Consider the following 23,542-nt stretch of genomic DNA (forward strand, 5'->3'; position numbering starts at 1 on the left):
CCTAACTTACACACCACTGTGAGGAGCTGCACCGTAGGACACAAATAGTCGAGACAACAAGGGCCATTAATAAAAATTCTTTATTTAAATTAAAAATGTCTCCTTAAGAGACCTTCTGGGGTGTCTTCCCCGGCTCTTCACTGGACTCAGAAAGGGAGCAGAGTACGTATACTTCGCGGCTTGGGCCGGCTTTCAGTTCACAGCTTTAGCAGGCTCTTCGCTGGACTCAGGCAGGGAGAGACGTTTACTTCACAGCTTTAGCAGGCTCTCTACCAGACACAGACATGTATACTTCACGGCTTGACCAGCTCTTTACTCACAGCTTTAGCAGGCTCTTCACTAGACTCGTTTACGGCTTTAACGGTTCGTCACTGGACTCAAGCAGAAAGAGGCGTCTACTTCGCAGCTTTAGCTGGCTCTTCACTGGGCTCTGGCAGGGGGAGACGTTTTACTTCACAGCTTTGGCAGGCTCTTTACTAAACTCAGTCAGAGAAAGACGTTTACTTCACAGCTTTAGCAGGTTCTGTACTAGACTCAGACAGTGAAAAAGGTATATATACACTTCACGGTTTTGGCGGTTCTTTACTCACAGCTTTAACAGGCTCCTCAAGCTTTAGCAGGCTCTTCACTGGACTCGGGCAGAGAGGAGGAACATGGATACTTCACGGCTTTAGCGGTTCTTTACTCACAGCTTTAACAGGCTCTTCAAGCTTTAGCAGGCTCTTCACTGGACTCGGGCAGGGAGAGAGGTGAGTATTTTCAACCGCATCAGCGGGCTTACACCGCGTTCAGCGTTGCTCTACAGCTGGATTCAAACAGAGAGACAGGTGAGTATTTTCAACCGCATCAGCGGGCTTACACAGCGTTCAGCGTTGCTCTACAGCTGGATTTAAACAGGGAGAAAGGTGAGTATTTTCAACCGCATTAGTGGGCTTACACAGCGTTCAGCGTTGCTCTACAGCTGGATTAAAACAGAGAGAAAGTTGAGTATTTTCAACCGCATCAGCGGGCTTACACAGCGTTCAGCGTTGCTCTACAGCTGGATTCAAACAGAGAGAAAGGTGAGTGATTTCAACTGCATCAGCGGGCTTTCACAGCGTTCAGCGTTGCTCTACAGCTGGATTCAAACAGGGAGAAAGGTGAGTATTTTCCACTAGAACCACTAATGCCATCAGTAATTCAATCCCGCACTCGTGTTTCACTTCATCCCACACTAGTAACCGCACGTGAACACATCTATACACAAAAAGCACTGCAAATCTCACAACTCACAGGGAAGGCGCAGGCATAGGGTCTCGTCCACCACTCGCTGACGTAGATTCGATGAGAGCAGCTGTGACACGCAAATCACTCCATACAATTACAGTCTTCTACAAACACCTTCCGCCGGGATACGATTCCACACAATTCATACGAACAACAATGATTGCGTCCTCTGCCTGGGGCTCGACACCTCTTCTCACCCCAAGTACTAACTTCACTCCAGTCTCTCACTCTCTCCTTCCACCCGTCCTACTCTTCGCTGGGCCCGGCTCGCTCTCGTTCCTCCACACAATTCGACAAAAAGAAAAGACTCCTGAGCTCAGTCCCAATGCCCTTTTATCCTCCCCTACTGCAATCCGCTCCCCAATCACCGCTCTGTCCTTCCCACTCACACACCTGGGCTGTGTTCGAAATCGCCCCCTATACCCTCATTCACTATTCCCTACATTAGTCCACTGATATAGTCCACTTCGAAAACGAGTTAGTGATTTCGGACACTAAGGGCCCTATTTTAAACGATCTGAAACGCAAGTGTCAAAGCGCGAAGCGCTAGTAACTTTGTGGGCGGGTCTCGGCGCTGTTGCTATTTTCCCGGCGGGATAAATGGCTCTTGCGCCCGGCGCAAATCTAAAATGGGTTGGTCTGAAGTAGCTTCATTATTCATAGGTGTGGTTTGGGCGTAACGTGAATAAACCAATCCGAGCGTCATCCAACATTCCCTTTAAAAGCAGGTGCGCAAGTTCCATTATGGATTGCTATTATTAGCGGTTATAGGCTGTGAACCTGAGCGGTTCACAGCCGAGGAGACTGATGTTCTTGTAAGAGCAGTGAAAGACAGAGAAGTGAAGTTGTAATGTTGTACATTATGGTAAAGGTGATTTCAGTCTTTTTTTTTTTTTCAGTCTTTCAGTTTTTTCAGTTTTTCAGTCGATTTTTTTTGTCCTGGTTCTTGACGGACAAACCAATTTGTCAGATGTCCTTATATACATATATGTCTTGCCACTATTGGGCAAACAGGTCTTATCCTTAATTATTACAATTAGCCTGAATCATTTGTAAGCTAGATTTATGCCTATTTTTTCACATCTTCGTAGCACACCACAATGATTTCCGTCATCTCATGTGTTAATATTTTTTTAGTGTAACAATTTATGATTTGCAAAAATAACTGTTGCATCTGTGTAGATTACATGAGCAAAGTGTATGCGCGTTGTGCACGCTATACATTATGGTCAAGCATGCGCCCTTAAAATAGCATAATGAACAACGCGCAACGCGCCACTGACTTTAGACTAGGTTTTTTCTGGTCAGTGGCGCAATTGTTTAATGGAACAGCAAAATAGCACCAGGGATTGTTTGCGCCGGAACACGCCTCCTTTTTTGCGCTGAACCGCCCAGGGAGCGCAAGTTCATTCACTGGTTTAGCGACGTGCTTCTGTGGAGGGAAAAGCGCGCTTTGCGCGGGTGCAAAATAGGAATGACACATGCGTCGGTGTACAAAGTCAATTGCGCTGGGTGCAAGAAAGGGCCCTAAGTGCGCCAGAAAGGCTGCCGTTTTTGCAGTTTGTGCTTGCTGTTTGGCAGCTCCAGTAATAATGAAAAGATTTATCTTGAACTCTGCCACAGAAACTAGCATGTAACCTTAATCAAACAATATAATAATCATTTTAAAAAGGATAATTTATACCTGTATGCATGATATTGCGCTGGACCAGTGCGGTTCAGAAGATGGATGGATGATTGATTCAGCTGTGGGCACTATTTGAGGGAACAGCCATTTAGTGGTGTCCGAAACCATAGTGGACGTTATTAAGTGCACTCATTCAATCCCACAATACACCTCAATAACGAGTTTACAACCGATGTATGCTCGACGGCTAGAGAATACCCATAATGCACTGTGAGAGTCGCGCCGTGCATTGAATGAATTCCCGCGTTTTGCCAGGAGATGGCATCGACCCACACACTTTTTAAGACCAATGATGGACCCACTCACTTTTATCGTCTCTAATTGAGCACGTCTGTTTACATACCCTGATAAACACTGATTAAACGCGATATTTCATTGAAAATAAATGCCTTTCCGATCTGATATGTGATGAGAAAAAGTATCAGAGCGAGTTTGGTAAAAGGCGAATTCGAACCTCTGATCAATTTGCATCAAATCTTGACGCCATGCATCTTACCCCTACCCTATTGCTGCTGGTAAGAATTGAGGTTTTCCGTAGTTTTGTCTGCCTCAACCAGACGTTTAAACAAGCCGATATATTTAAATATATTTATTGTAAATTGCATCTACTCCAGTAAAATGTTTCTGTTAAAGGACCCACCCACATTTTTTTGCTTCTGACGCCCATACAATATAGTATGAATAGTAGCCTACTATATAGTATGAAATATATACTATACTATATATATATTATACTATAAAATTTGTACATTAAAATATTAAGTCTTTATTTTTTTAATTAAATGCTTATTAGTTTATTATTCATTACCCTTTGCAAGTAAGTTCAGTGCCACACAAAAGAGCTAAAGGGTTAAGTTTAAGCTTGTTGGCTCGTTTTTGGAGAATGAGGGTAGGCCTACATAGGGCGAATCGGACAGCGGTAAGGTAATTCGTTCAGAGCGCGACTCTCACAGTGCGTTGAGAGTACACCGTCTGGTTGAGACGGAGTGAGAGCGAGCATAAGGAGTCGTTTCTCGTTTGCTCTCGAAACGCTCTCGCGGGACTTTGCTGTCATACACCGATCGGGCATCGAATAAGCATATTCTCCAGCGCGTACATCTACTGTACACTCGTTATTGTGGTGCATTGTGGGATTGAATGAGTGCACTCAAAAACGTCCACTATTGTTTCAGACACCACTACAAATGGATGTTATATATAGTTATAAATAGTGCCCTATTTAAGGGTATATGGGGCGATTTCAAACACAGCCCTGATCACAATTCCCATTATTTTTCCATACCCCGGTACCGGAACTCTTCAGTCCCCCTCTGGAAGCGCTCCCCGTGGAAACACAGGCACCGTTTCCAGTTCCACCCTGCCACAATTCGTCACCCTGTGACACATTCATTAAGAGTGAGACAGTATTCTAGGTTCAGAGGTTTTTAGTTCAATAATTAAAACCTCTTCTTTTTTTCCACCTGAATTTAGTAATAGGAAGTTGCTAGTCATCTGGTTTTTAAGTATTTTGCGTTCACTGATCAAAAAATGAAAAGCATGAATCAAAAATGTAAAAGCACATGTAAAAACATATTACACAAAACCAGATATAAATGATATAAAACAGAAACAAAGTACAAACATTTGCTTGACCAGCTGCAACAGAAGCACATTGCAAAATTATTTATTTACCTCCAACTTTGCTCCCTGTGTCTCCCCAACCATTTCATCCTTTTTTCTTTTTCGCTGCAAATCAGCACACAGACAATTTGGATTGCAAACATTCTGCAGTCTATCATTTGTAATAACAATTCCAGTCTCGCGCGAGAATGTGTGATCTTGCGTTTTTTCCTTGACATATCTCACGTGCGTTTGCTTGTGAAACGTAGTTTGCGCACCGGACTGAGTTGTCTGTGATTCTTCCCTCTTGAAAAGTCATGCAGTGTGAAACCCCCTGCCGATCCATCGTGCATTGTGAACACAGCAGCAACTGAATGCTACCCCAGATAGTCATGCAGTGTGAAAGGAGCAGCGATCCGATGAGTTTGAAAATCGTGCAGTCTGAACTCGGCATAAATGAGGCAGAGCGCTCAATGTAAGCTCTGTGTGGTTAACCGTTTAAGGGCATAGAGGAGTCTCATGGACGGGGCTCTAGCCTCAGAAATAGTATTTAGCACTCTCTGCCGTTGAGAGGCCAGAGATGAAGTAACCACAACTCAGATTTGGGACCAAAAATCGTCCTGTTCGCCTGCGAGAGAAGGTCCCGTTGCAGGGGGATGGGCCATGGGGCTGCCGTGAGCAGCTGAATCAACTATGGGAACCAGACTTGGTTCTTCCAGTGAGGGACCACTAGGAGGACAGAGTGTTTGTGCTCCCTGATTCGCCTGATGACCTGCAGTGCAATCGGGGGGAAGACGTAAAGGAGGAGTCTGGGCTAGTCGTGGCTCAGCACATCCTTGTCCTTTGAGAAATAAGTTGGGCAGTGAGAATTGTCTATCTCTGCCTTCCCTGAGGGTTTCCCAAATTCTCTGAACCATCTGAGGATTTTGCGTCGACTCCTCTGAGGAGTCTTTGTTCCGAAGGAGCATGTCTGCTCTCAGTGAGCGCAAGTTGAGATGTGCCCATTCCAGGATGCGTTTCACCAGCCTGAATAGGAACTTTGCAGTGAGTCTGCCCTGGCGACTCATATATGACACTACCATAATTTTGTTAGAACGGACCAAGACGTGGTGTCCCCTCAGATCTGGCAGGAATATCTGCAGGGCACGAAGAACTGCCAGCATTTTGAGGCAGCTGATGTGCAGCTGTCTTCCCTTGGCCGACCAGGAGCTGTCCTCGGTTTGCCCTCGCACAGAGCTCCCCAACCATGCTTCCATCTGTCAAGACTACCTTCCTTCTGGAAACCGCTCCCAAGGCCACACCAGATTGGAACCAATTAGGATTCCTCCAAGAGGCCAGGGCCGTTCACAGACCTGGTTCACCTTGATATAAAGTTGTCTGTGGCACCTGGCATGGGTTGGAACCTGAGGTTTTAGTCAGTACTGAAGGGGGCGCATGCACATTAGACACAGCTGAAGTACTGGTGAGGCGGAGGCCATAAGGCCCAGCACCCTCTGAAATGTTCTGAGTGGTGAGAGGCTCCAGTTCTGAAGGATGCTGCAAGCTGTTGTATTCTCAGAGCACGTTCTGGTGCATCTGTGGTCCCCATTTGGGAGAGGATCTGTTTCAAAGTAATCATTCTGAACGTTCCGTTTCATAAGGGAACAATTCAGGTGTCTGATATCTAGGATGGATCTGAGGCCGTCATCCTTTTGGGGATGAGAAAGTAGCTGTGAAGGTCTGATTCGCTCTGTGCTAGCAGGACTTTCTCCACGGCTCCTTTTGCCAGTAAATTCATCGCCTCTGTGTGGAAGACAAGAGCCTCGTTGCTCCTTACCGAGGTGGAAACCACGTCGCTGAAGCGTGGGGGTCTTCAAGCGAATTGAAGTGAGTAACCTCATTTTATTATCCCCAAAACCATTCTGACACTCCGGGGATGGCTTCCCAGGCCTCGGCCAGTGTGGCAAGGGGGGCCCATGTGGCAAGGGGTTGGATCGGTTTGAGTGACAGGCCGATGTGTAGGCATTTTACAACAAACGGCAGTGAAATAATGCTCTTTAGAGAGAAATATAATCCAGGAGTCCCACTTGATAGTTATTGGGGAGGATGTCATGTCATAGAGCTGTCAGTGCTGTATTTAGCTGAGCACTGTCAGTGTAGTACTCGCCCTCACAGCGCATGCAGCACTGGAAATCCCTTGCTGCAGGAAGAGTGAGACACGCAGGGTACAGACCGGTATGAGCTCACTTAGTCCCAGGCGAGACTACCGGCACAGCCGGCAAGTGACGCGCTCAGAGGTTTGGCATTTTGAAACAAAATGAGAAATTAGCTCTGTATACTCACCTGACAGAAGCAGGGGAGGAGCGTCATTCTCAGAGATGCATCGGAAGCTAGCTTCTCATAGAAATCGCTGGATGCCAGTAGGTGATGCCGAATCAGCTCGTTGCAGAGTTCTGTAATCAGCTGCCAGAGTGTCGGCCTGTCAACTTGATTGCAGATGCCGGCGTGCCGAGTGAGCTCAATCCACTGCGAGGGATTCTTCAATTTGTCTCGAAGTCCAGCAAAGAGATAATCATTGTTGCTGAAGGAGAATTAATCTGAGATCCTATGGCAGATTGCCCGCTTACAGTATATAGCCAGATGGCCCGTCTCCATCGCCATTCCACTTCCTGATCTCATACAGAGCAGACGTGCCTTCCATCTGCTCCCGCTCTGCTTTAGCGCTGATCTTTTTTGTCTTTTTTTCTTGACCCCCTGCTTGCTGGACTCCTGAAAATACTGAAATGGAATTAATTAACTGGTCACTCAGCGCGATTGACAAGATTTTCTCACTAAAGAAGGGTGCACCGGGTGATCCCACCTGCCCGGACGGGACCTTCGCTGCGGGCCACATGCGGGACGCCTGGAACAGCTGGCATGTCCTGTGCCTGGAAGTCCTGTCTGTGGAGGATGTGGAAGATTTATTCATAATTGGCATTTTGATGGCGGGGTTCCTATTTCTCGGCCTTGGGATTGCCCTGACCTATCGGAAAATTTGTTAGACAGCTGCCAGCAAATTCACCCAGCCGCTGTCTGTGGAAACTAAAGAGTGCTTCAGGGATGTGTGTGACCAACTGAAGGTATTAGATCAGAGAGTGACACAGATCAAGGAACTGTACCGTAACATCTCAGCCCGGACTGTGGAGACGCAGGGAAGAGTGGGCACCATCGGGGGTCAGACTAGTGAACTGTTACGCAGTATGACTGGTCTGGCCATGAAGTTGGATGAAATGTCGAAAGACACTCCATGAACCGGACGCGCGCCACTGACGCTGAGGATCAGAACGGATTGATTGATTATGGTCCGGACAAATTACCAAAGACCCACTAAATGGATTAAGATATTGACCCCCTCCTTCCCTCACCTCACTGTCCAGCTTGTCCCTATCTCTCTCGGTTGGGAGGTCAGCTTGACAGCTGGGTCTTGCTATCTTGCTATCGTTCCCTGTGCACTGCCATATTATATATATGACTCAAAGACTCTTACTCGCATCATACAGATCTATCATGTTGCAGGCCTTCTGTCCTCCTCCCTTTAGTACGTCAGACCAGGAGAAATTAAATATGCTTTGCCCAGTCAGAGCACTAGATGCTTATGTCCACAGAGCTGCCTTGTGGTGTAAAACTGATAAACTGATTGTGTGTTTCATGTCACCCAGGAAGGGGTGCCAAGCTTCTGTTTTGCGGTGTGTACTTAAACTGACCATAAGATAAAGTACCCACAAATGACAAACACAGTCAAACAGCTTTTTATTATGTTGCGTTCACACCAAGCGCGAATAGAGCGTCTGGAACGAGTGATTTCCATGTTAAGTCAATGGAAAGGCATGTTGACTCACGTCTGGAGGTCCTGTGGCGCGATAGACGCGTTTAGCGCGGCGGATGCGATTTCGCCTCATTCGCGCGTCCAGTGCTCTGCAACGTTATGCGCAAGTGGTGCTTTTTGTGCATTCACGTGTTTGAAGCGAATTCGCGTCTGACGCCTGAGTTGAAAAATCTGAACTTTGGTGTCAATTCGAGCCGCGTTAACCAATCAGGAGCCTGCTTGCTGCTGTCACGTGGTGATGGCAAGTCAGTAGTGGATGAGAAACCCAGCGTAATTTAAAAATACTACTGTTATTGTGTAACAAAATGTAATTTTACATTTACATTTACATTTACATTTAGTCATTTAGCAGACGCTTTTATCCAAAGCGACTTACAAATGAGAGCAATAGAAGCAACTACAACAGTCAGAGGCTACAGTATGCAAGTGCTGTAACAAGTCTCAGTTAATCTAACACAGAACACACAGGAATTTTTTTTTTTTTTTTTTTTTTTTTTTTAAATAAATTAGACAGACAGAAAAATGAATAGAATGTTAAGTGCTATTCTTGATTGGTCAGGTGCTGCTGGAAGAGATGCGTCTTTAGATGTTTTTTGAAAATGGCTACAGACTCGGCTGCTCGAATTGAGATAGGCAGGTCATTCCACCAGGTGGGGGCAGTCCAGGAAAAGGTCCGTGACAGTGATTTCATGCCTCTCTGGTATGGCACCACAAGGCGTCGTTCACTGGTAGAACGCAAACTCCTGGAGGGTGTGTATGTCTGAACAAGCGAGCTAAGGTAAATTGGTGCAGAGCCAGTGGTTGCTTTGAAGGCGAGTACCAGTGCCTTGAATTTGATGCGAGCGGCTATTGGTAGCCAGTGGAGTCTGATGAAGAGAGGCGTGACGTGCGCTCTCTTCGGCTCGTTAAAGATCACCCTCGCCGCTGCATTCTGGATCAGTTGCAAGGGTTTGATAGTGCATGCCGGAAGGCCTGCTAGAAGAGCATTACAGTAGTCCAGTCTGGAGAGAACAAGAGCTTGGACCAAGAGTTGTGTGGTCTGCTCCGATAGGAAGGCTCTAATCAGAGCCAGCGGCAAACACCAGAAGGACTAGCCGAGGTAAGGCTGCTCTCGCCGGGGTTAACGAGCGCTGAGTGCCCGCTGATCGACTGGGCCCTAGTCCACACGTACACGGGTATTTTTATAACCAGAGTTTTTCCTCCTCCGTTTAAGAAACAATCGCATCCACACAAGCACGGTTTAAAAAAAATCTCCGTCCACATGAAAACGCAAAACCGCGCTATGATTGGCTGCCTGATTTCCTCATGGGTCCCATCCACGGAGGGATGCTATGGGTGCTATGAAAAATTTTAAGACTTTTTCAGGCAGGAATGTACTTGTTTAAAGCTCAAATCTGTGGTTAATTTATAAAGAGATGCTATGAAAAATTTTAAGACTTTTTCAGGCAGGAATGTACTTGTTTAAAGCTCAAATCTGTGGTTAATTTATAAAGAGATCGCCTATTGGAAAATGTTATCTGCCGTTTTCGGAGTTGTGAGATCCAGGCCCTCTCCATACAAACACGGGTATTTTCAAAACCGCAGCTTTTTCTATGCGGTTTGGCTGTTCGTCCACACGCAAACGCAGTATCCGGTTACTGAAACCGGACTTTTTTGAAAACTCTGGCCAGGGTGAAGTTTTTTAGAAACTCCGGTTACAGCGTTGTCGTGTAGATGGTGAAACCGGAGATTTAGGCTTGTTAAGTCAAAATGTGCGCCGTTCTCTCCTTTGTTTGACGTCAGTTTGTGCGCCGTTATCGCTTTTGTTTAACGTTACATGAGTCGAGTCTATGCAATGGCGGACGTAGCTTTTAATAACTCTGCTAATAGCGCTTATCACATGTAGCATATACAGATACATGCGCAGTTCTCATTGTATTGCAGAACAGAAGCGCCAGAATGCAATAATACAACATAGTAAGGCAAGTTTGTGAAGCTTCAGTCCACTTGGGCCTGCCCATGTGTACAATTACCTGTCACTGAGTCCAAAGTAAACTTGTAGAAGGGTTTCACTGAGCCCATAGCATCCCTCCGTGGATGGGACCCATGAGGAAATCAGGCAGCCAATCATAGCGCGGTTTTGCGTTTTCATGTGGACGGAGATTTTTTTTAAACCGTGCTTGTGTGGATGCGATTGTTTCTTAAACGGAGGAGGAAAAACTCTGGTTATAAAAATACCCGTGTACGTGTGGACTAGGGCCCAGTCGATCAGCGGGCACTCAGCGCTCGTTAACCCCGGCGAGAGCAGCCTTACCTCGGCTAGTCCTTCTGGTGTTTGCCGCTGGCTCTGATGTCTCTGTAGTGGTTAAACATGAGATATAATTAATCTTGTGTAGATCTAACGGGCGATCTTTGGTCTCATGAATTTATAATTTGTTACTTGCCAAATCGTTTTGACTGAGGACAAAGTGGAGTTTCCTAACTTCGTTTTTTTAGGCTATTTAACTTTACCGTTGTAGCCTAGCGCTGACTTTGTTTGACTGAATTGTTTGCTTTATTTATTGTATAGCTTCTTATACATTTTACTTATACTTTTATAATGGCTATTGATCACACATAAACTGACATTTAACAAAAAGAAACTAGGTTGTGTTTTATGTCATTTTTAATTGTATTACAGTGATAATCATATATATGCACACTTATTGTCTGAACCACATATTAATGCATTTAATATTTGTTTTTAAATGCAAACAAAAAGAGGCGTGGTTGTGTTTTATATTTTGTTTGTTATAAATATACATGCAATGAAGATGATCCAGGTATACGTTGCCTGAACCACATTTGTGTGTCTATTCATATTTTTAAATGAAAATGAAAAGAGGCAGAGTGGTGTTTTATGACATATTTCTTTTTATTGTTGCCTAAAATATACATACAGGAGTGAGAGCGAGCTGTCATCCAGGCGCAGCTCCTGGAGCGCCTTGACCGCACATCTATTCCTCTTCAAACGCTCGATTTATACACGCGTCCAATTCGCTGTGGATGTGTGAATGGATTCAAAATGTTCAAGCGTCCAACTAGACAAGATAGACGCGAATTTGACGCTCTATTCGCATTTGGGGCCCTATCTTGCACCCAGCGCAATTGACTTTGTACACCGACGCATGTGTCATTCCTATTTTGCACCCGCCCAAAGCGCGCTTTTCCCTCCACAGAAGCACGTCGCTAAACTAGTGAATGAACTTGCGCTACCTGGGCGGTTCAGCGCAAAAAAGGAGGCGTGTTCCGGCGCAAACAATCCCTGGTTCTATTTTGCTGTTCCATTAAACAATTGCGCCACTGACCAGAATAAACCTAGTCTAAAGTCAGTGGCGCGTTGCGCGTTGTTCATTATGCTATTTTAAGGGCGCATGCTTGACCATAATGTATAGCGTGCACAACGCGCATACACTTTGCTCATGTAATCTACACAGATGCAACAGTTATTTTTGCAAATCATAAATTGTTACACTAAAAAATATTAACACATGAGATGACGGAAATCATTGTGGTGTGCCACGAAGATGTGAAAAAATAGGCATAAATCTAGCTTACAAATTATTCAGGCTAATTGTAGTCTAATAATTAAGGAGACCTGTTTGCCCAATAGTGGCAACTTCTGGCAAGACATATATGTATATAAGGACATCTAACAAATTGGTTTGTCCGTCAAGAACCAGGAAAAAAAATCGGTGAGGGTGGACGCAGCGATGTCCTCTGCTGGCGTCAGGTCCTGAGTAGAGGCAGATCCACCTCCCGTTACACGGCATGCCCGATTGATGCTGGCAAGCTTGGACTTTCCCCTGGTGCGACGTCCTGGGGATGCCAGCTGATGAAACAATTGTGGCTATTTCCTCCCACGCCTGTTTAACCGACGCTATTTTGGGTGGGTTTCTCCACAACTTCTCTGTCTTTCACTGCTCTTACAAGCACATCAGTCTCCTCGGCTGTGAACCGCTCCTGGCGTGCGCCTGGTAAATACGCCATAATAATAGCAATCCTTAATGGAACTTGCGCACCTGGTTTATTCACGTTACGCCCAAACCACACCTATGAATAATGAAGCTACTTCAGACCAACCCATTTTAGATTTGGGCCGGGCGCAAGAGCCATTTATCCCGCCGGGAAAATAGCAACAGCGCCGAGACCCGCCCACAAAGTTACTTGCGCTTCGCGCTTTGACACTTGCGTTTCAGATCGTTAAAATAGGGCCCTTGGTGTGAACTCAGCATTTTTATCAACTGTAAAAACAAAAATGCACAATTAGTGGAGCCTAAAAACATATTGAAACATATGTGTAACAAACACTCACATCTAACCAATTAAACTCTGGTAACCTAACAAGTCACAACATTTAATTGAATTGCTTATAAAATAGATAAATATTAAACAAATTAAATATAAATAAAATAAAATAAATGGGAAACAAAAACCTCACAAATATGCTATAGAGGAAGAGAACGTTACTGATCGACTGCAGTGAACTTGATTTGTTGACTTTCTTGTTACGCGGCAAATCGCAGGACTGGGGGGCCGCGGGACCCACACTGTATTAACCGCCCATTCCCACCCACAGCAAAGGTAAAACTAACCAGTCCCGCAAGATTTATGTTGGGTCCCATGGGATTATTTGGACATAATCCCCATGCAGCCCTCTAGACTGTGTAGTATGCCTGCACACATATGCATACATGCTAATAGAAACACACAAACACAATAGGAATTGTTGTGAATTCAGGTGTCAATTATTGCTTGCTAAGATGAAGAAGTTATGATATTACAGAACACAAGTATTCACTGATTGTGTCTCCTATTTCTTAGCATACCAAAAGAGCACCAGGGAATTTCTCAGATGCAATCACCACAAGGGTGAGTACAACACTTCCTTCTACAGTTTTGCTCTAATTTATTGTGACTTGTTTGTTGAGTTGTTGGAACCAGAATTTTATTCACAGCCCAGAAAATACAATCCACTCAACTCAGACATTTCTGTATTTTATGTTATGGCAGTTGTTGAACTTTATTTATGTCAAGGTAAAGACATCCTTATGTTGTGGCGACATAATGTGAAGTCATGGCCTCGCGATCCTATGTTGAGGGAACAAAATATTTTTTTCCTGGCCATGCCTTCTTATGTTGAGGGAACGACATCTATTTTTCGTGGCCATGAATTTAATGCGTAAACAAAGCTGCGTGTCCATAGCAAACTGGGATTATCATAAATTGATATCTTTATAAATTCATATTTTATTTTTAATTACAAAAAAGTGCAGAATTAAGAAATTAGGGAACACTTTATAATAACTGCACGCTAAAGCATTAGTAAATAGTTAATTCATAATTTATAAAGCATTAATAGTTTAATTAACAGTTTATAAATACAGCTATAAATGCTTTATTCTTCATTTATAAGCTCATCTATAATGTGTTTAATAATTGTATTTTCATACTTAATGATCAATTTCTAAATTAAGTATTACATTATTTACAAACCAGTTAATTGGAAGTTGTTAGTGGTTCATGGATCATTTAGAAAGTGTAAGTAAATGATTAATGAATGTACATTTATACATTTTATTATTTAAACATAGATAGTCATTGTGTTAATGAATGCTTTATTAACATGTATTCCTACTGTAATTCATAATTAATTCTGGTAGTTATAAAATATTTAGTAGTTGTCATTGAACTATTTTTGTGAGCTCATCTAAAGTGAGGACTATTTATGCATTGTATAGCTTTTTACAAAGGAGATTCCAGATAGTTTATTAATCATTTACTTACACTTTCTAAATTATCTTATGAACCACTGACAACTTCTACTGAACTGGTTTGTAAATAATGTAGTACTTAATTTAGAAATTATAAATTGATCATTAATTAAGTATGAAAATAAATAATCAGACCTTAAAATCTCTGTATTGGACTGGAGCCAATCTTTATTCCCCCGTGGACCTACCTGACATAACCTGGAGGGAACCCTGATAGAGGCAATCCTCCGATGTCTGCAGTTTGCCTACCCTCAGCTGATGCCAGCGTTAACGGCCACTGCAGAATCAGAGCAGTCGCCCACAGCAGGAAAGGAACCCGAGCCCACCGCAGAGCTGGAGACTGCACTGATGCCCACCATGGACCCTGAGTCAATGGCAATGCCCACAACGGAGCCCGAGCATGAGGCCAAGTCTGTCACAGAGCCGAAAGTAGCCGCCCAATATGTCTGGGTGTGCACAGGGGCGCGGGAAGATGTTTTAGGTTGGGGGTGCTGTGTGTTTTTTTATTTATTTAATGTGGGAACCAAATTTGATCAAGAAACAATATTGAGTCACGGCAAAACTCCACGAAGCACAACAAGCATATCAGTGAGAAGAACACTCGTTTAAACAACACACCAGGACTTTGACTGCACATCACATTTTTGACATTATTGATACTGCTTAAATAAAAGGGTTATTGAGCTGTTTACACTGTCATATACAATAAAAGAGCCTGCACAGCGACAGGAAATAAAAATGAATGCAAAAAACATACCTTACCAGAGCATGTGAGCGAAGCGCAACATGAGATAAAAGGTATCTTTTCCATGTTAATTCGAGTTTTTGTCCTAACCAGCCACGACAGAGGCACACGATGATTCACAAGCATTTGCTTGATTTTATAAAACAGATAGTTCACTTCAGGCCCTTGATTCTGATTGGTTGAGCCGAGTTTGAAGCCGTTGTAAAATTACCAAAAACATACAGCTGACCGCATTACATAAGTATCGCTGCAGCACTGAGTGTCTATGTTGCCACTGAGACGAAGCACGACTGTACAAAAACTCTCCGATGCTGGCCTAGAGGCAAGGGAAATTATATCAGTGACGGGGTATAAATGTGAATCGTCCCTGCAATCTTACTGGTGCCCAAACTACAACAACAGAAGATGCTGGAACAACATCATTGCCTCTAACACCTCAAATAAAGCGTACCTGTACAGAATCTGAAACTCCTCATACAGGGAGTGCAGAATTATTAGGCACGTTGATTTTCTGATCATATTTTTTTTCCAGGCACATTTGACCAATTCCAAACCACAGTAATCCTAATAACTACTATTGATTTAGTATTTAATAATGTATAAGTTATATATAATTGTTCATGAAGGTTGGAAATGAAAATCACCTTATATTCAGGTGTGCAGAATTATTAGGCATGTTTTCTTTTACAGATAAATTGAGCCAAAAAAGAGATTTAACTCAGACTGAAAAGTCAAAAAGTATTAAATGCCCATGAGAAGGATGCAATACTAATGCAATACTAGACATTGCAGTTAAGGCGTGACCATTGGACAGTGAAATGCTCGTTGGGTCAGCAGGGTCAGACAAAAACATGTGGCGGAGAAAAGACACCTGTTAACTGCAAAAGAATTAAGAATTAAGGTGAAGAATTAAGGGTGAAACCATCAGGAACCCTTTAGTCTCCAGCGCCACCATTTTCCAAAGCTGCAACCTACCTGGAGTCTCCAGAAGTGCAAGGTGTCAGGATCTCAGAGACTTCAGTTAGGTAAAGAATCCTAAAAAGATCCTAGATAAGAATCATAAGCTGAAGTGTTGTAAAATACATGAAGCCTGCTTTTTTATAGGCTTTATAGGTTTTATAGGTTGAGAATGACTCTTGAAGGACCAGCACCACATCCTCTAGTACCACTGTTTGAAGAATTCATTTTTAGTCCATCTCTGCAAAACGGACTTCAGGATGGACTAAAATGAACTCCCAAAACGTACTGCCAGATTCTGGAAGATGAATTCTTCAAACAGTGGTACTAGAGGATGTGGTGCTGGTCCTTCAAGAGTCACTCTCAACCTATCTGTCCATAAAGCCTATAAAAAAACCTTCTTCATGTATTTTACAACACTTCAGCTTATGATTCTTATCTAGTGGGGGTCATTTTTTAGGATTCTTTACCTAACTGAAGTCTCTGAGATCCTGACACCTTGCACTTCTGGAGACTCCAGGTAGGTTGCAGCTTTGGAAAATGGTGGCGCTGGAGACTAAAGGGTTCTTGATGGTTTCACCCTTAATTCTTCACCTTAATTCTTAATTCTTTTGCAGTTAACAGGTGTCTTTTCTCCGCCACATGTTTTTGTCTGACCCTGCTGACCCAACGAGCATTTCACTGTCCAATGGTCAAGCCTTAACTGCAATGTCTAGTATTGCATTAGTATTGCATCCTTCTCATGGGCATTTAATACTTTTTGACTTTTCAGTCTGAGTTAAATCTCTTTTTTGGCTCAATTTATCTGTAAAAGAAAACATGCCTAATAATTCTGCACACCTGAATATAAGGTGATTTTCATTTCCAGCCTTCATGAACAATTATATATAACTTATACATTATTAAATACTAAATCAATAGTAGTTATTAGGATTACTGTGGTTTGGAATTGGTCAAATGTGCCTGGAAAAAAAATATGATCAGAAAATCAACGTGCCTAATAATTCTGCACTCCCTGTATTTGCACAATGAATGGCAATATTCAGATATATGTTAACAAACCCTCAAATCCTTAAGCATGCTTCCAAACATATTATATCAATATAAATGCACAATATAAATGTAAAAAGAAAGAGGCAAATATTGATCTATGAAAATAAACACCCAAATCTTAAACATATGTGATCCATTCTTAAACAATTGCATTTTAAAAAAACAAATAGGCAAATGCTGATCTATAAAATTAAACAAGTCTTAAAGCATGCTTTCCACTGAGTCTTTGTTTCTGTGTTGTTTGACAACCACTTAGTTGCAACCGCAACTGTTTCTGATGAACTACATTGTTTGGCAGAAGAATAATATATTTAATAATATAATTACAGTTTATTTGCATTTTTATTTTTAACATTGCTACATTTATGGAATAACTGTTTTATAAAAGCAATAAGCCCTGTGAAGCTGTTATAAATTCACTGTAAACCACAGCTTCTTGGGGCTTATTGCCTTATTATATTTCTGCGTCGTCTCGCTGCTGGAACAACAACACAAAACATGGCAATGGTAATCTCAGGTAATGTTTATGTGCTTTATTTAATGTTAAAAGCGTGTAAAGTAACTTTGAATATAATTTAGTGCTCCCAGCTTTGTAACATAGTCTTCCTAAAAGCAACAGATCTTGAGGATTAAACAAATGGAAACAAGAACGTTCAAACTGTGAACAAACAAGTATATTTTATGACAGATTGTTTTAGTAACTTATTCAATTATGTATTTTTAGTAATGTTTAATTGGTGTAATATTTGTGAATTTGATTTTGTACTTATCCATTTCCTTGCAAGTGCCGTCAAGATTAATCTCTGGTGCCATAGCCTACACTTGCCGCGAGAGCCCGCCCACACTCTGTTCTGATTGGCTGTGATTTTGTCGCATCTCGTAGTCACTTCGCGTCTGGTGTGGACAGGCTGAAATCTTATCGCATCGTGTCTAGTTAGGACACGGTGTGATGTTCAGCTCAATATTCCTCTATGCCATCATGCTCCAATCAATTGCTCACAGCCCAAGCGCCACACATGAACCACTCACCGGTACAACTATGCTCCGACATTAAATTTTTCTGTACTGTACTATACTTGTTGTAGCCATTAACAAACTTATTTAGTTTCATATGTTTAAATATTATAATGTTATTTTTTATCTTCATCCATGTTGATTATGAAAAGTGAACAGGACACATAAGATGTGCAACATGTCGGAAGACATGGAATGGGTCAGAAATTATTTTGACCACTTCATTAAGTTTTGTTTTGTTGAAAGCCTTTCTTTAAAGGTCCCATGGCATGAAGAGTTTTTTTTTAACATTAATATAAGTTCCCCTAGCCTGTATATGGTCCCCAAGTGGCTAGAAATTTTGATAGGTGTAAACCAAGTTCTGGGTGTCCTGCTCATGCCTTTGAGAAAATGAAAGCTCAGACGAGCCGATCTGGAATCTTCCCTGTTTGTCGTCATACGGGGAACGGTTACCTCCCCTTCCTCTGATTTGCCTGGCCAGAGAATTTGGAGGAAATGGATTGTTTATTTTACTCGCAATGTCAGCACAGGCTTTTACAATATGGATTCAACAGCCACAAACTGTGCGTAACAGTGTTCATTAATGCCTGATCTGTGATTTCTGATGTGTAGCTAATTATTCAAGTTCACACAGACTTTCTTTCTAAATCGTTTACTTTCTTTCTAAATCGTTCATGCATCTGTGAATCATGCCAGTGACTAAACAATCAACTTCACATTGTTTCTCTTAGTAGCATGAAACAAATCTGTAATTTAAATTGTGATTAGATGCTAGATTAGCAATCAAAGAACGCTCTCTTTATAATGTTCGGAGCTGTCAATCGCGTACCTGCACACTTGTCCAAACTGCCGTTATAACGAATGACGCTGTTATGCTGCACAACAAAGCTCTTACTGTATTCATATTGATGTCGTTTGCTGCTAGTTGTGGTGAAAGCATTTCGTGGGAGAAATAGCGTTGCAATGAAGAGATCACTGCATTCACGCGATCAACAGACTGCCTGTGTACTCAATGCTCGTCACTGCAACAGGGCTGTGAAATGCGTAGACGCGTCGGCGGCACATTATTTACGTTCTAGAATGGAACAGAAGATCTAGAATAATGGCGGCTTCTGCTCCCGGGCATAGTGAAAATGATCATTTATCATATAAAGCCAGACCGCGACATTCAAAAGTGTGGGAGTACTTTAAACAGATGCCGAAAAAACTGTGCTTTGTTCGCTCTGTAACGCCGGTTTCACACTGCGCGGTGCGCGCGGTGGCAGAGCAGGAGCTGTGCGCGTGGATTGGGCTACTTCTACACTGTTGCCGCGGGCTGTGTCTCATGTCCGCGGGTTGAAGCGATCCCAACTATGTGATATTTAGCCCCGGGAATGAGAATTTTAGCAGGCAGCCCTGCAAAAAAAACACACATATTTAACCCCCCGAACGTGATGTTTACCGGAGAACCTCCCCGAAACGCGATTGGGCTTGTTTTGGGCTAGTTTTGAGTAACGAATGGGTGGGTTTTGTTGTGAAAACCTGGCAACCCTGCTGCCAGTGTTCTCTCCATGGTTCTCTCGCGCAGCTGAACCGTGGACAGACGGTCACATTTTCCGGGGTTCTTCTCCGACCCCAGTACGTCTCGTGCTTTTATTTATTATGGGCTGCATATATCTCCTGTTAATGCGACCTGGTTCCCCTCTGTCCCAAACACATATGCATAATAACATCCTGTATAGGTAGTTTGCATGATTAAAGTAACATTAAAGTTAAGATATGCCTCTAGCTTTAATCATTTAAATGTGTCTTTGAAGTTTGGGCAAAAACTTCTGGCAGCTTTAGTCGTTGTTTATGCACATGTATCTTCAAAATAGACGACTAGTTATACTATATTAAAACTATGCTGAAAGCTCCTGTATGTGAACCTTTTGCAGATAAATACAAGTGTATTTTCGTTTACTATTGACACAAATCAACAAGTACATCATACTCAACTACTATAGTAAACAACTTTTCCTAATTAGGCCTACTCATTTTATGATGAATAGTATCATTATATATTATGTTTAAAAAGCTTCTTGTGTTCATATATTTCATTATAAAATGGCATACTATGTACACTACCCTTCCTGAAATACAATTAATATTGTCATCATTCATTGATTTCATATTAAAATAATATACAAATTCACGACCCTCTTTGAAATACAATAATCAGTAAAAAAGAATCATAAGATTAATCCGGAAAAATAATCGTTAGATTAGTCGACTAATCGAAAAATAATCGTTAGATTAGTCGACAGAAAAAATAATCGTTAGTTGCAGCTCTACACTGCAGCCTTTCATGTGATAGGAAAAGAAAGACAGCTGTAATGGTAAAAAAAACGTAGTAAACAGATTTGAGAGGGGTTCCACATGTTACAACGTTCGTAGAATACGGAGGAAGACGACAGGGTCGGCGTGACTGGGACTCGTATTTATTCAGAACTCTAAGATACAAACAAAATATTTAGTAGTTGTCATTGAACTATTTTTGTGAGCTCATGGACTATTTATGCATTGTATAGCTTTTTACAAAGGAGATTTCAGACGAAAACTAAGGACATTTAATCTATCATTTTATTTTAGTTTTGCCAAACACACACTACAGTTTTGGTTAGTTATCGTTTTTTTTGTAATGCCTTGTTTTTATTTTTATTTCAGTTAACGACAACCCACCTAGTTTTCGTTTTTTAGTTTATAACCTTGGTAACGACGAGACTAGATGAATCTTCCAGTTACTTGCAGTAGCGCTTCGGTCAGCAACGCTCTGAAAGCTGCCACAGTTCACACCAATACAACGAGACGCGGTGCATCATCTTGATAGCACAACGACTCTTTGTACTTCTGTCCAACTTCCGACTTTTCGGCTATTTTTTTTGTAGCTGGATATGTATCATTTGTTGCGTCTAAATATGAATGAGGATACGGTTATTGATCAATCAAATTGTTATTGTTGTTCTTATTACCATTTAGGGGGGCTTAGGGACATTTTGGGGTAGCTTCAGCCCCCTTAAAATAGGCCTAATGATGTCCCTGAGTCTCACGTACCTCTGGGCTGCCCTAAAGTCCTCTTTTTCCAAGATCATGGCTACTGGGATCTCTGACCTGGTGACCCTGACGGCTGGGAACTCTGGCGTGGTGGCTGCTGAATCGACCCCTGCCACCAATACTGAACCGCTCAGCTGTAGTGCAAAGACCGCGTAGGACTCCAACGTCCCTTCAGGGCCCCATAGAGGCATGCACAAACCGAGTGGCTCTGCCAAACCCCTACGAAAAAAGATCATCAGGCAAGTCTTGCTCATTTTAGTCAGGCGAGCCATCCTGATGAACTCCAGTACATTGTCCTCTGTGCGGAGCTCACCCTGATGGAAACGTGTTAATCCCCCCGCTGGATCCATAATGGGCCGGTCATTCTGTCACGGAACACAAGGGAAAAACCAAGATGGCAGGCAGAGATACAGGATCCAAATGCAGAGGGAAATTTGAATGAAAATAAACAATCAAACATAAATCAGGAACAAAATAACTTTGAAAAAGGGAACAGGGAACACCTGCATGACATGAAACAATGACCTACAGAGAACCAGAGAAAACAAGGGCTAAATATACACACAGGGAAGACAAGCATAACAAGATAACAAGGGTAAATGGAAGACACCCGGGGAAACTAATCAACAAGAAAGACTACAAAGAACTACAAAATAGCCACAAGAAACAGGACACAGAAACAGATATGACAGACTGAGCAAGTCGAACTTTAGCTATAATGCAAGCCCCTTGCCTGGAGGTGAGGAATAACACGCAAAAATTGTCAAATTCACTCAGTATTCCATGATCTAATTCACTATACTATCTCAATTACAATTAAGTACAAATTAGCTGTATTCATTTGTGTTGTATAGGCACTAAAACAGTCCAGTGCATTATAGTCAAACTCCTTTTTATGTTGACATAATGAAGATTTCGGTGCCACCCCAGGCTGGTTGCTGGCCCCTGCCTGGCCACCCCTATGAAAACATTGTGGCTCCGCCACTGAACAGAACAGATAAACAGATCAAAAACAAACACTGAACATGAACAAGCAGACTCAAAACGTGACAGCTACCATTCCAAAATGCATTATGAAAACTGACACCATTCAGAAGTGTGCTGGACCTTGACTGGTTCTTCAAATTGCAGAGTAATGCAGATACTATATTAAACTGGAGGCCTATAATGTGCCTACAGCTAGTCAAAAACTTTAACAAAACATTCAGGCATCTCCAGAGGAATGCATGTTCACACTGTAATTATATACTTTTTTTTAACATAATTCTATAAAAATTAATTGTGAAATATTAAAGCCATAGATGAGAACCACACATATTCAATTATTGGCCTATCTATGTTTTTTAGATAAATAATAGGCTCTGATAACTTGTTTTTTTCTACTGTCTAAATAACAAACAATTAAATACACCACCCATGGATCTTCCTCAACTGTTGTAAGTTTGGCATATGTATCATACAATAATAAAGGTTTACAGTAATGTATGCGACTGTTAATGTGGTATTCATAGTGACCTATTATAGATTTATTCTGCATGTTTCCTAGAATGGGCAGTTTGCGTGATCAACAACATACAGTAGCACTGGTATTACATAACATACAGTGAACATAAAATAATCTATAGGCCTACAAGAAAACAATTTTATCCATTCTATACCACTGCATTTTAAATGCATTCACTGATAGCGTTTTTTTTATTTAATATTTAATATTATTATTATACAGGCCCCTATTGCCTATTAATTATTACTAGCTGAAATAAAATGAAATATATAGCACCCTATACATTTGTAAATGAAAACACACATACTGGTGTAGTGTTTGGTATCGTTTGGGGTTTTTTCGATTCCGGTGCCAAACTGATACTTTTAAAACGGTACCGGTGCCTAAACGGTGCCTGAACCGATACTTAAAAAAAAAGGCCACAAAACGAGGTGGATGACATTAAATGGCTTTTTTAAATTAATTTTACCATTTATTAAAAGTTTAATGTATACTTAAAGGTCCTGTTCTTCGTGATCCCATTTTTCAAACTTTGTTTGTGTGTAATGTTGCTGTTAGAGCATAAATAATACCTGTAAAATTATAAAGCTCAAAGTTCAATGCCAAGCAAGATATTTTATTTAACAGAAGTTTCCTTTCAAAGCCTACAGCGAACGGCCGGTTTGGACTACATCCTGGTACTTCCTGCTTTAATTACGTCAGTAGAACAGTTTGTTGACTAACCTCCGCCCACAAGAATACGCGAAAAAGGGAGCGTGGTCTTGTTGCTCTCCCTCGTGGAGAAGAGGGAGTGTTGCATTCGGTTCTGTTGCGTTTGTCGCCATGTCGTTCAGACGCTGTTATTTTCATCCCGGAGTCAAATCACCTTTGTTTGGCCTTCAGGGGCTGTAGTTTGAGCGCGTTCATCTCCCCGTTATGGTAAGAGGCGTGACCTTCCCGGGCAACGTGCCCTAAGCTGCTGTCGAATCACAACACGGGAACCGCTGGCACAATCAGAACTCGTTACGTA

At 42.2% G+C, this 23,542-nt stretch overlaps 1 protein-coding gene across 1 annotated transcript in view; it reads left to right on the plus strand.

Moving 5' to 3' along the window:
• The window catches only part of LOC307124501 (globoside alpha-1,3-N-acetylgalactosaminyltransferase 1-like), a 120,643-nt gene that overhangs the window by 37,426 nt on the left and 59,675 nt on the right, over positions 1-23,542 (plus strand). The window contains exon 4 of the mRNA XM_079813734.1: positions 13,239-13,286. Within this exon, the coding sequence (XP_079669860.1) occupies positions 13,239-13,286 (48 nt within the window). The remainder of the gene's footprint in view (positions 1-13,238; positions 13,287-23,542) is intronic.

The sequence above is a fragment of the Gobio gobio genome (assembly GCF_949357685.1).
Source record: "Gobio gobio genome assembly, chromosome: 4".
In the NCBI taxonomy this organism is placed as follows: Eukaryota; Metazoa; Chordata; class Actinopteri; order Cypriniformes; family Gobionidae; genus Gobio; species Gobio gobio.